This window comes from Dicentrarchus labrax, unplaced genomic scaffold (genome assembly GCF_905237075.1).
Source record: "Dicentrarchus labrax unplaced genomic scaffold, dlabrax2021, whole genome shotgun sequence".
NCBI classification, from domain to species: domain Eukaryota; kingdom Metazoa; phylum Chordata; class Actinopteri; family Moronidae; genus Dicentrarchus; species Dicentrarchus labrax.
This window is the reverse complement of record NW_026136701.1, coordinates 18838863-18853314: the sequence shown is the minus strand read 5'-3', so window position 1 is coordinate 18853314 and position 14452 is coordinate 18838863. Positions and strand designations below refer to the sequence as shown.

Below are 14452 nucleotides of genomic sequence, written 5' to 3'. Positions count from 1 at the left end.
ATCAATACACTGATGCAACACAGTAGTTATTTCAGAAATAGTTTTTATTCTTTTCAGTCAATTTCTGCAGAGAGACCGAAGCATTGGAATAAAAACAGAAGATTTATCTGACTGATTCCTTTAGTATTCCTAGAGTTGATATGCTTGATATTTACCAATAGATTCTGTTTTACATGGCTTTTTTCTTTTGTGTCTCATCAGGAAAAGCACCACGAACTCCAGGACTGGCTCTTGCTGTACGGTTTCCACTTAAAGTTTTATGAGCGCCACCTCTGTGATAGCCGCAGGCACTTCTTTATAAATCTGCTCTTCTGTAACAGAGGCCTCAAGCTGTGTGGATTTGACAGCTTACAGATTCTAAGTTCACGCCCACTGAGTTGTTTAAATCTCAAATCTCAAAATCAGCTAGCGGGATAGATACAATGTCGCCTCGCATGTTGACCCCAAATTCCAAACCTGTGAGGAAAGAAACCCGGCGTTAAGTGGCACCTTGTTAATGTTCCTCCACTGAGAGCGGTCGTGCTGCTCACCTCTCCTAATTACAGGACCCCTATTGGTTGGATGGATGGCGTTGCAGGAGCCAATCCTGGAGCTCCTACCAGCACGCCGGAGCTGTACGACATACCTTTTTGTTTTTAATGATCAAGTGGGCTCCTTAAAAATGTTTCCCTGCCTGTCCATCCCATACAGGGGAGCAGAGAGGAAGAGGACAGCTGGGACAACTACAGTGCAGCAAGCCCTCCCCCTCACTCAAGAAGTTCAATCCAGAGAGTGCCACTCCTGATCACAGGAGGCCAGAACTTCAACACCTTTGCAGGTAAGTCCTGATGTGAATGTTGCATGTGCTAAAGTTTTCCAGTTCAACTTCCCGCAGGTTCATTGTCTTTGGATGCAATGTGAGAAAATCCTTAGATTAACTCATCTGTATTGAAACTGTAGAAGACAGTCTCTCTCGTTTTGAGCTGTAATTCAACATCCATCTGTGCAGTAACGGAGGAGAACATTTCAAGCTTTCGGTTGTTTGATTGTTCAGTTCAGTCGCTTTATTTGATATTCTGATATTCATAACTAGAATCTTATTTTTCTCAGTAATCCCCGAAAAGTTCTATTACAGCATGTCCCCAATCCTCTCTATTGTCTTGGCATCAGCCATTTAAATAGAAGCTCTGCCTTTGTTCCAGCATTGTCTTCTCATTTCCATATCTGACAGTTTGCTGAACAACTCTCCACCACAAAACAAGACGCAGTCATCAATCCAAGTCTTGTTGCATTGTTATACAGTACAATGCCAGAAGTTCATGCTGTGTTAACCATCCTCAAATACAGTTCTGTTACAACATTATCAGTGAATATTGTTTCTGTTGGTCCTCAGGAAGCAGATAAAACAGAAAATGGCACGTGTTGGACGACCATCGCTTTCCCTGATCCACACAGGATTCCTGTTAGCTATTGTTTTATTACCAGGTGAGGCTTGATTTACAACTATTTTTAAATATCTCTCTTTTTCTGGTCTTTGTCACAACCAATTAGTTTGCAGACAGATGGATAATGTAGTGTTAGCATTCAGGGATGTAGCCATACCACTGAAGATAATGAGATTTTATGGGGAATTTGGAGGATTTAATGACCTGAGGAGGAGTTCACATCCTACAATTACACACAAATTATACTTGGAAGGTTTTTGAATTCTTCCTCTTTACAATAAGTAAAATAAGTATCTTTAAGATGAACTGTTCTCAGCTGAAAATAGAGTAAAATAACAGTGATATGTGTTAAATTTAGTGTTTCTCCACAATAATATGTGTGAAACACCATTTAGACCTGTGGCTCCCAACTTCTCTGACTTACGGCTCCTTATGTGTTTCCTTCTTGTTTCAATTGAAGGATTTTCAGAAGCTTGACGAGATGAAAGTACCAAATATTTAACAAAAAACTGAAAAAAAGATGGAAAATTGAAAAAAACAAACTCATATCTTTACTTTCTTTTTAATCCTGTTAGTCAAATTCCTTCTTCTATTTGTATAGTAAATTATGGAATAAAACTCCAATTACTTAAAATCAACAATATCCTTTTACCTTAATAGTAGAAGATGGTCTTCTAAATTCTGGAAACAACAGTTTTGTACTGTACTTCATTGGGAAAGTGTACTTTTTACTCCACAACATTTATCTTATATAGCTACTAGTTCTGCTGTGATACCTGTTGTACATTTGGTTGCTATGTGTTTTTACTTAAGTAGGATTTTGAATACAGGACTTGTATTTCTCATGTAGTATTTTTACACTACTGTACTGCTACTATAAGTAAAAGATCTGAGTACTTCTTTCTTCCCTGTTTTTGGGTCGAAAACGTATTGGGAGAGTATTTCCTGGGGAATATGCACATTAATCTATGGTACAGAATTATAGAGGCACCATTACCCTTCTCTCTTTACCAGTAAAATATCACGACATGTTGATGTGCAAGGCAGCCTGTTAGTGAAATCTTTCCAGAGTCATAAAAAGACATCCATCCCTGCTCCTCTGGGAGATTTTCCACGTTAATAAATGAGAAGCACTGGAAGTTTCTGCCATAATCAGCTGACTTGGCTGTTTGCTCGTAGTCGTAAACTTCTGAAGAAAACCCCTGGTGGAGCAGAAGACAGTCCGTGTGTGGAAACAGGGATGTACACAGACATGTCCCCTCCCTCCCACCTTCCACTTTTACAGTGTATTGGTAATTGGTTTGTTTGAGGGCCCACTCTTTTGTAGTTTTACAGGTTAAGGAAGCCCCCAGTAGTTGCACAAACTCCACGGGTCTGATTCAAAGCCTAAATGAGCACACATGGGGCTGGGTGGGGGTCTTAAGGAGGAGGGAGGGGTGTTTAATCTGCAGGATGCTGCCTGTGCCGGGGCGCCAGAGCCCCAGCACCTGCCGTGTTTCACCCAGGGGCTTGTTAGCAGGGCAGCGTTTTCCCTGTTGAGGGAAAGCTCAACATCTGGTCCTCGTCAGCTAATGTCCCCGCTGCTTCTAATGTGGCTGCTGCTTGTGTTTTACAGAGTTTCTGGGGGCCGTTCCAGTGGAGCAGCACAAGGAGGAGGAAGGTGAGGACCTGAGGACGTGGCATGTGTTGATGTTTTTAGTCCCTGAGGTCAAAAATAAACTGAGGAAATGGAGTTTAAAAACTTAAATTACAGACATTTGTAAGGGATCATTCAACTATTCTTTAGTATTCTGAAGTATGTTTTAGTGGGGCACTGACTTATGCTGGGCTGGCATGAAGTATGTGTTTAGTTCAAAGACTGTTTAGTATCCCAGAATGTAGAAATATTCAAATACACCAGGCGGAAATAACACATATATACCACATGCAAGGAACTGCAGGGATTTGCCTAAAACTGTATGGGATTAGCCTAAAGTGGACACGTCTGTAAAGCGGAGACTTGTGGGTATACTAAATAATTTTACATGATTGAATAAAAACATTAGATCCAGACAACGTTATGTCTAAAATACATGTAATGCAATACATAAATAAAAGTCTGTCTGATCCCATACAAATATATACCTTCAAATAAAAACAAATCTATTCAGTCTCACTACATCATTTAATTTAGTTCACTTTGTTCCTCCCCTCAGTGCCCGCAATGTCTGATGATGTGAAAGCCGAGGCCATGGTGAGCCTGAGGAAGCTGGTTCGCAACAGAAGGAACGTCCCTGTCTACGCGGTGCCACAGTTTAAACGCCTGCCGGACTTCTGGGGATGGTACAAGTACTTCATGGACAGCCACAACCAGGAAGGAGTGAGTGGAGTTTGTTTTACATTCATTATTCAGTTTCTCCTTGTCGGGATTACGAAACAGAGCTTTTTTGAATTCGAATTTATATGCCAAAAAAAGTTTGATTTAAACAGCTTTTTGATGTAGTTTTAAAAGATTCCTTATTTTTTTCTCCACAGCAATAAATTCTTTATTGCTCAGACCAAGATTATATAATTGTATTAATATTATATTACTCTCTAAATATACTAAGTAACCCTTCAGTGCAGGTCATGTTCCAGTAAGAGGAACTGTGGTTTAAGAATCAGGCTGTGTGGTTTGAGTAACAAGACAGTGAGCTGAAAAAGTACAAGCATTTCTCCTCAGAGGATTTGTGTGAAACTGTTCATCTATCACGGGCTTCATTTAAGCTCTTGCAGTTTTATTCTTAGTTTCTCTTTGTAAAGCATATGGATTCAGAGGAGGCTTATTCATTTTTGTCCCCTCTCCACCGTGTATTTCAGGTTGAGGATCTGGATCGTCTGTACATGGCCTACCTGCAGAACAAGCACAGGTCAGAGGAGGGCCCAAACTTCAACCACTACCTCAAGCACCTCAGTGAAATCTACAAGACTTGTGCCAATTCTGACGATCCAGAGTGCATCCACGAGTCCACCAGCAAGCCAAAAGCTGCACTGGTGATGCCAGAACCCATCAAGTCTGCTGCTGTCAGGATGTGCAACCCTTACCTCGACCCCTACTGTCTCTTCCCCCTCCTCCCCAAGGCTGCTGCCCCAGAGCCAGCTCCAGCTCCAGTCAAGGTGCCATCCCCTATCCTCACCCCCTTCCTACCCATGCCCCTGAAGAGCCCCACTGGCTTCTACTACTACGCCCCAGTCCTGGAGCCCTTCCTGACTGCTGAGCAGAGGACTGAGTTGCTGAGGATCTGCAACTCTGAAGATGTGGACTGTCTGCAGTATCACCTGAGAGCAGCTTATGGCTACCGCCCAGCCCCTGGCCCAGCTCCATCCTATGCCGCCCTCAAATGTGACCCCAAGGACCCCTACTGCATGCCCCCACTGGTCCACAAAGCCCCCACCGGCTTCTACCACCTGCTCTACCCCAGCTGTGACCCAGCAGTCGATCCTCTGTGTGTGACCAACGTTGCTGCTCCTGCTCCCCTCGCTGGAGAGGAGGCCCCAAAAGAGCAACAATGCAACCCTCTCTTTGACGCCGGCTGCAACCCCCTGACTGCCACCAAGCTGTCCAGCCTCACCAAGCCCGTGCTGGAGTACACCCCCAGGGACGAGCCTGCACCTCCTGCTGCTCCTCTGGCCTGCGATCCTCGCTATGACCCATACTGCATACTGGCAGCCGCTGCTGCCCTGCGCAAGCCCGCTCCGCAGATCCCCGAACACCAGGTCTGAATTTGAAGTCCTGCTACTGGGATATAATTCAGTGTTTTGACTAATCTCTTGTAATCTTGCTTGTTGATCTTCTATGTCTTTTCATTTGGTTTATTAAATGATGTAGTGAAATGAAATGGGTGTTGCATAATGCTTTCACTTGCTGTCTTCGATCTGCTTTGCATCTGTTTTGAACAAAAACACAAATCAATCAATCAACCAGGTCCGCTACAAGCTCGGTGTCCACGGAAAGACCAAGGAGGGCTACGACTGCTATGTGCACTATGACAAAGACTGCATCCCGGTGAAGTCTGGCCCTGAGGCCAAGGCCGACATCAAGGCTCCAGCCAAGCCCGCCTGCCATCCATTCGACCCCAGCTGTGGCAAGTTTGCTTCACCCTCCAGCGTTGAGGCCCCGAAACCTGGCAAGGATGGCATAATCCTGCCCGACCCCGACTGCGACCCTGAGTTTGACTACAACTGCCGCCTGCGACGTGCTGAGCCTGCTGCCGCTGCAGCTGACGAACCTGCCACCGCTGCTGCTGAGGAGAAAGCTGCTGATGAGCCCGCCATGGAGGCTGCCCCCCCGCGCTTTGAAGACTTCCTCAGGGGCTTCATGGGCCAGTATAAGTAGATTTCATAAAAAAAACACCTGCTAGATAATCCACCTTGCAGGAATGGAGCTCAATCTGTAGTCCCTAATCTCTGTGGACTTCATGGACAACAAACTTCCACAATATCATCAAGAACATTATACAAAAACTTTAAAACCAAACAGAAAATATTGTAGCTTTTACAGTCCATCTGGTTTTCCCAGAGAATCGGAAGGTCTGTTTTTATATTCAACAGTGAAATTTGTGGATTAAACACTTCATGTATGTATGTTTGTAGAAAAGCGTTGTATGTATAGATGTGTGATAGATTAGGGGTAGTTTGAATTTGTGTCAGCGGGCAAGAATCTCTCTCTGTTGTACATTCTCAGTTTCCATTTGCGTTACCCAAAATGTATTTAATGTTGTTTTTCACTTTTTTTTCTGTAACTCTAAACCTCCTAATGCTTCACCTGTTTAGTTTTGATAAAGTTCTAAATAAAGAACATTAAAAAAAACTGGAATTTTCTTTCTTGAGGTTAAATCTGCAAGTATAAAACCACATAATGATAGTAGTTAGAGGAAGCTGGCTAAATGCACATAGCCTTTTCAGCCTGTCAGTCCCCAGCTGTTGCAACTAACAATGTGCCAGCTGGCATGTCTTCACCAGTTTATGCTCCGTTGTTATGAAAATAGCTTATTGTTTCTACATCTGTACATTTTATAGCTACACATAATCAACAAAAATATGTGTTTTGCATGATAGTACATCACACTGCAATAATTAAAGTTTTTGAAGCAAAGAATTATAAGTTAATACTTTATTGTGAGTGTACACAAGGCGACTGAAATGTGTCATTACACATATAACACCTACAGTCCCTCACATATATGTATTTCATCAGAGAGGTCAGATCTAAAAATAGGGAGCTGAGGCTGAAGTTATGAATAACTTTGAGCTTTAATATAATTTAAACAGGTCAGTTATATAAAAGTTCACCCCCTCCATGCACTTTAGCTATAAAGACCACAAACGTTCTTTTGCTCCAAACTGTAAACATGTTTATTTCTGCTGTTGATTTTAATACTGGGCCTTGTAGAGCCTGATTCACTACTGTAGCCAGCCTCAAGAGGCCGTTCAAGGAACTGCAGTTTTTGTTACTTCAACCACAGAGGTTGCCACTTGATGAAAAATGATTTTTTCTCGAATCTCTCCTAACTGTAAAACAAATAAAATCTGTTGAGCTGCCTCTTGTTGCATAGTTGTGATTGTCTCTGAAACAACTAAAGTTCAGTCAGACAACTCACGTTTGAAATGTTTATTCTAGCAGTATACCATTTTGGAGTCTAGGCTCTGACTCATGTGTTTACAGAGAGACATTGTGGAGCGATGAGGATGTTTGGGTGGTGGTGCTGCGTACAGAACAACAGGCAGCAATACTGAGGCAGCTGCAGTGGCATTGACAGAGCAGAGGGAGAGCTCGGACATTTTTGCCGTTTAAATAGGCCGCCAAATTAGACTGGTGTGCTTGGTTTGTGATGAGGTTTGTCTTGTGTACAGCAGTACGGCTCGAGTTGACTGACTAAACTAGCTCGCAGGCGTCGCTCCATTAGTTGGACAAATATTTTTGGATCTCATAATGAAATATTACATGGGTTGGTAGGGTTATTACCGTAAAGGTGTAAAGTGGGATTCCGTAACAAGAGCTCACTCGAGCAACACGATGTCCTGAACAGTGCTGCCCCCTCCGACCCCGACCTACGCCGTACCACAAAGACACAAAGACACTTGCTTTGGTTAGTTGTGAGGATGTATTGATTCATATTGAATTCCTGGAAGAAACTAAAGTGTCTGGAAACCAAAGTGTTATCCGTAGAATAATCTGGTAATTCAAATTTAAGTCCTTAGATGGGAGGGGAGTTCCTTCAGTGTGTCTGTGTGAACGGGTATATGTCCCCATGATACAGTCTCAAACACACTCATGCACAAAATTAGAGAGGTTGATGTTTCGGAGGATTAATATTTGCATGTCACACATCAGTATAACAACAGATACAAGTGCTATACTATGTTCCTGTAAGTACCGAATCTTAGTTTACCAGCTGATTTGAACAAAAATGGAACCACAGATTCAGTCTTTGGCTGATGAATATTTTTACAATGTGAACCACTTCAAGAAACACTGAATGATGATTTTCTCTCCTGAAGCTGAAACTTTATATTTTAGAAATGAACTGCAGCCGTGGGCTACAAGAACTGCAGTCTGCTTTTCAGTAACTAACCTCTCAGCAGCTCCAGCGCACAGCAGTCGCCTCAAGGAGACAAACACCGCTGCTGCTGCTGCTGCTGCTGCTGCTGACAGTTTTAAAGGCAGATAACACACAGCCGAGCCCAGTAATGACTACCTGAACACAACATGCACTCAAGAAAGCCCCATGCAGGTATGTTCCTAATTGTAGCTGTTGTCCTGTAAAGTTTGGACTTGTGCTGAGTTCTCCTGTCATACTGGAATTAAAACTGTCAAAAGACAAAAGTTTAATTCAAGTTCAGTCGGGATGAAAAGCTGTTCTGTGCTTTTTACACTGACGGTGATGTGCTGTGACATTTAGTGTCAGAATTGAGCACAAGAGGCTTTTATCATTTTGTTTTTGTGAGTCCTTCACTTAATAAAATATCAGTATTATTCATATTAGGTCTTTTAACCCCATCAGTCCCAGCAGACCACCAGCAATCAAACTGTTTAAAGCAACATTATGGAAGAATTGGCCTTTTTATTTATTTATTTGGTGCTTCTACAGAGTTCAATTCACTTACAGTAAACACTGCTGTTGTAAATACACATGACTGTACAGTACACATGCATTTGTTATGATCACCGACATATAAAAGATTGACGTTATGTCTCCTCCTCGTCCCACTGTACTGAAATTATGCATGGGTTAGTCTTTGGCTCAGCTGTCAATCATGATGTGAAACCCCCTTTTTATAGCTTCAAATAACTAAACCAAGAATACTGAACACTTGAACTTACATACGTGTTATAAAAACTACCTAAAATGACAGAAACCATCTTTGCGAAAAATTCTTTGACTTACATCTGTTAACATGAGTTGGCCACCAGGGGGCGATCAAAATGTTTTGGCTTCACATTTGGGAAGCTGTCGAGCTCTTCCTCCATCTTTTATTTGTTGATAGTTATGATTATATTTGGTGGCGGTAATGCACCAAGAAGCTGGACGATGGAGAAGAAGAATTATATTTACAACTTTGCTTACGCAGCCAAAAATCAAGAAAGTGCAACGAAACAAGACAAAGCAAGCCAGCTAATATATTCAGACTAGTCCAACAGCAAGAAGGCTCGGTGTCTGTCTGCAGCCTTTAATTTATTTATCTATTTATTTTAACGACTAAAATCCAGTCTGAGATTTACTCTTGTCTCTTTTATTCTCTTCTTAGCTTCCTCAGTCAACATCCTCTTCGGTGCCTTTGCCATTAGGCTGCTGAGCCCGGTCACATCGCCCGCTCACCCAGCTCCGGTTCTCGCCATCATATATATCTTGAATGCAACTTATCACATTAAAAAGATCCTCATTTTCAAATAATCCTGAAAAAAAGTGCCACAAATCATATTTGAAGCTGATAAGAAACTTGGAAAATGAAAAACACACAGTATTTGCTGTGGGACTGAAAATCCTATTTATCCCGAAGCAAATAATATAAAATCTTTAAAGGAAACTTTCTAATCAAGTCAAAGGTTTTTTTTTTTTTATCTGCTTCTCTGCCTCGATCCAATAAATGTATTTCTTGAAAATGTCTTTAACCAAGTAAAAACATCCACTGGAAACAAGATAAAGTTCATCACTGCAGAGATGTTTCCAGATTTTTCATTTGGATTTCCTGCTCTCTGATACAAGTATATACAAATATAATTTTTTGGAATCCAAACTATACAGAACAATTGATCACAGATGAAAGTTTGATATCTTTAGGTGAGATATGTAAAAGCTGCATAAAGTGTTGTTGTTCAAAACTGAATTTCATCAAAGGTTGTCTCTGGGGAGCAGAGATCAAACAGTGTGCAGAGGAGAAAAAGAAAATGTTTGGAATCAATTTCATGCCTCCGTGAAGAATAATTGCTGTGGATTTTAAACATTATGATATTAAGATAAGCGCCTTTTCAGCTTGTCACAGCGGAACGCTTTTAGTCTACTGGTTTATCACACACGCCCGTTTTGTGTTAATTACTAAATAACTGATGAATTTATCTGCTGTGAAAAACCTTTTTCCTCCTGCTCCTGTCTGAGATTGTACTTCACAGACAGACAGACAGACAGACAGACAGACGGACAGATAGATAGACAGACAGATAGATAAAGTAAATAAAGTAAATAAAGTGTAAGGATTTGATGTTAATAGTCACATGATAATAAGTAGGCTACTGTTAGCAACTTAATTACGGCAGTAGTAATTAGATTAGTTGATCCACAGAAGATTTATTGGCTGCCATCTTGATTATTAATGTAAACAGTTTTTATTGGATGTTTTCACAGATAATATAATAATTTGGAGCCGGAGTCTGCGCAGTATTGATTGGTGGTTTCCTACCCAAAGAGCTTCAAAAAAACGTATTAAAACTGAACATTGACACTTGAACATACATCAGCGTGATAAAAACAACCTTAAATGCCAGAAACAATCTTTGTGAAAAATGTATTTGGTGTGTACTTTTATATTTTTGTTTGGCCCATCTGTTAACATGGAGGCAGCAGGTTTTATGACCTATACTGCCGTCAGCCACCAGGGGGCGATAACGATGTTCTGACTTCACTTTTGGAGAGCTGCCATGTCGTCCCTCTTTATATATGTAGATGATTTAAGTTAGTATTTCTTTACTCAGATAAATTCTGTAAACACATTTTAAAAAGGTTTGAAAAAATGCTGCATATGAGCGTAATGTAACTTAATTACTGAAGAACCAAACTTGAACGATGAATGCTTAAGTTACTTGTGTGAAATTGTACATTTGTACATTTAAATGATTTAAAGCAAGCTTTTACAGTGATAGATAGATAGATAGATAGATAGATAGATGGTCCGTGTATGTTTTGGTCATTGGATTTTCCTTTCAGAAACGGGTATTAAAAAAATAGAAAACGAGTGGTTATTTGATTTTCGTTTTAAAATACAAAAATTCAAATTGAAATACAAGGCGTTTTTCTTTTTCATGGTCAAAAAGGGATGAGCGAAATTTTAAAAATTATTCGATTTTCATTTTCTATTTCATAACAAAAAATAAAATCACTAGAAAACAGAAACGGAAAAAAAGCCTGTTTTTTCATATTCTGAGACCGGATGTTGTCATTTACAGGACCGTGCTGTGGAGAAGAAACAGTAGGCTAGTAGACTGCGATCAATCCAGCCGTGAGTCCGATCTCCGTGGTCAAATCAGCCGCACTTAAATTTAGAGTGTACAAGTATTCTCAGCATTATGGTAAATGCGGAGAAATAGCGTATTTACTTCCGGTTTTCAAAATAAAAGGTATTTAGAGCCGTAAGCTATAATTACAATATGTTACATTAAAGTGTTTCATGCGCCCCTGATGAATAAAAAAAAAACTTTATATCAAGTATCTTTACTGCACCAGTGTGGAGAAATGCCAAAATAAAAGTCTCATATTTATGCCTCCAGAGATTGCATATTTGACCCTATTTGAGGTACTGTAAAAACATATTGCTCAGTGTTTCCTGGCTACCGATGGTATATTTGACTTTCACACATATGAGACTACAAACATACTTAATATCAAGCATTTTTACTGTACCAATGTGGAGAAATTGAAGAATAAAAGTCCCATATTTATACTTCCAGATTCCATATTTTCTTATATTTGAGCTACTGTAAAAATGTAAACTGTATGTGGAACCACCTGCAACAGCTGTCACACTGAATAATATAAAAAATAATATGCGAGGAAGAGACAGTAGGTACAATGGTGTTTTGAAGTTAAAACTAATTATTTTTCCCTTTTACCTACAAATGGACACAGCAGAGCAGCAAAATAAGAAGAATGTGGACTGGCATTGCATTTTGTGTGAAAAGTAAACAAATTAGAATTGTGTAGGATTTTGTGTTTAGTGTTTATATTCTCAAGATGTTATTAAACATTTGTGTGAAATTTTGTCATGATTACTGCAGCATTATTGAAGTATAATGAAAATGCTTCACCCATAGCCTGGAAATATTGAGCAATATGTTTTTACAGTAGTTCAAATATAAGAAAGTATGGAATCTGGAAGTATAAATATGGGACTTTTATTCTTCAATTTCTCCAAATTGGTACAGTAAAAATGCTTGATATTAAGTATACTTGTAGTCTTAGATGTGTAGAAGTCAAATATACCATCCATAGCCAGGAATTATTGAGCAAAGTGTTTTTACAGTAGCTCAAATATATGAAAATACCACTTGGAGGTACAAATATGGACTTTTATTGTTTAATTTCTCCAAATTGGTACAGTAAAAATGCTTGATATTAAGTATGTTTGTAGTCTCATATGTGTAAAAGTCAAATATACCATCGGTAGCCAGGAAACACTGAGCAATATGTTTTTACAGTACCTCAAATATGGTCAAATATGCAATCTCTGGAGGCATAAATATTAGACTTTTATTTTGGCATTTCTCCACACTGGTGCAGTAAAGATACTTGATATAAAGTTTTTTTTTTATTCATCAGGGGCACAACACTTTAATGTAACATTTTAATTATAGCTTACTGTTCTAAATACCTTTATTTTGAAAACCGGAAGTAAATACGGCGTTTCTCCGCATTTACCATAATGCTGAGAATACTTGTACACTCTAAATTTAAGTGCGGCTGATTTGACCACGGAGATCGGACTCACGGCTGGATTGACCGCAGTCTACTAGCCTACTGTTTCTTCTCCACAGCACGGTCCTGTAAATGACAACATCCGGTCTCAGAATATGAAAAAACAGGCTTTTTTTCTGTTTCTGTTTTCTAGTGATTTTATTTTTTGTTATATGAAATAGAAAATGAAAACCGAATAATTTTTTTAATTTCGCTCATCCCTTTTTGACCATGAAAAAGAAAATCGCCTTGTATTTCAATTTTAATTTTTGTATTTTAAAACGAAAATCAAATAACCACTCGTTTTCTGTTTTTTAATACCCGTTTCTGAAAGGAAAATCCAATGACCAAAACATACACGGACCATAGATAGATAGATAGATAGATAGATGGGTTTTACTTTATACTTTATCTCAACCAAGTGCACCTATATTTCCCTGAGAATTTATGCCTGAATTATTCACATCCGAACATTCATATCTGTGTGCAACAGACCTACATGTATACATTATGCATGAAGAGTCCATGGTCAGCTTCTGCTTTTTTGGGGACATCAGTTTGATAAAAAAAAAAAAAAACTCAAACTTGAGTTTTTTTTGTCATAAACAAGCACAGTTTGTCCTGAGTCACAGCCATTTATATCCTCAATCCATCCTTTATGTAGAAGCAGGCGTACAGAGCTGATGCAACATGTATTAATAACTCACTAAGTATTTCAGTTTACAGTTGACCAGAATGGAAGTCGAAGCCGAGGGGGGTTTGCGCTGCCAGCTGGTCGAGGTTGGGGGCCTTTAGAGTCGAGTAAAACTTGTATTTCACCACCAGTGAGTCATAAGTTGCAATATAATAATATTTCATTTTTTTTTGCCTTGTTCTCTGAATTGCTTTCTTTTTATATGAGTGAGGCAATATAGTGAAAAAAGGTATCCATAAACTAACAGGGGCTTGTGTATCTGGCAGTCTGTAGGGACCCCCTGCACTTGTGCTACACATGATAATTTTGTTCTGTGGGCCGGTCTCTGCTCTCCGCATTATTATTTCATTTTACTATTTCAAAGAGATGATGGAAAAATGCAAATGATTAGCAGAGTGGGAGACTAAAAGTTGTGTGATAAAGTGAGTGTGACAGGCTGAGAGAGTGAGTCATTTGAAAGGTCAGCACTGTATAAGCGCTCACTGTGTTTTTGAATTAAGTAACCTAATGATACTTTTTGCATATATATGCGTGTTTTCAGCTGTAACATAAGTGTCTTTGTGCTACTTTTGGTTTGTGTGAGGTAATTGCTCTAATTCTTGAATAGCCTAGCTTGCTTAATTTAGCAACATTTCCACATTTATTTTGGTGAAATAAAGCTGTTTATGCTTTTTAATTGATCATTTTAAGTGGCGTTCTTTAGCTGCAGTGCTTGTTAATGAACGTGGAAGTGAACCAAATAGCAGCTGAACGTGTGTTATCACCTTGTTGTCCTATCAACATTCATTGTGTTTCAAGTCAGCGGTAGGTCGCAGCAAGACCGCAAACATGTAGAGGAACCCCACAGAGATTCTCAGCCGTCAAACAGAGCTGCTTCTGTTCCTGAAATCTATTTTCCTGCATAAAAATTCCCACCTAATAAATTTAGCCTTCTATATTTTTAACCAGAAAAAAATAAATAAGAAAAGCCTGCAGCTTTGTAGGGGAGTAATTGCACCAAGACATTTTAAGAGCTTTTTTTGTCTGTCAAGGCTGTATGAGCCTGTTTTATTTTCTAAATTATACAACAGAGGTAATTTTGTTGTTTCATCAAATTAATTTTAGTTTATTACTCTTTATGCTGTTGCTGCTTTGGTTTGCCATGTTTCAGG

The 14452-nt window shown here is 39.5% G+C and overlaps 1 protein-coding gene across 1 annotated transcript; it reads left to right on the top strand.

Annotated features, from left to right (window-relative positions):
- Positions 1-222: 222 nt before the first annotated feature.
- On the top strand, positions 223-6523 carry and2 (actinodin2). Its single transcript, XM_051399371.1, has 7 exons — positions 223-236; positions 691-817; positions 1373-1464; positions 3040-3084; positions 3620-3783; positions 4263-5159; positions 5368-6523. The coding sequence occupies exons 3-7, from the start codon at positions 1392-1394 to the stop codon at positions 5776-5778; spliced, it is 1590 nt and encodes a 529-aa protein (XP_051255331.1). The 5' UTR covers positions 223-236; positions 691-817; positions 1373-1391; the 3' UTR covers positions 5779-6523.
- The last annotated feature ends 7929 nt before the right edge of the window (positions 6524-14452 follow it).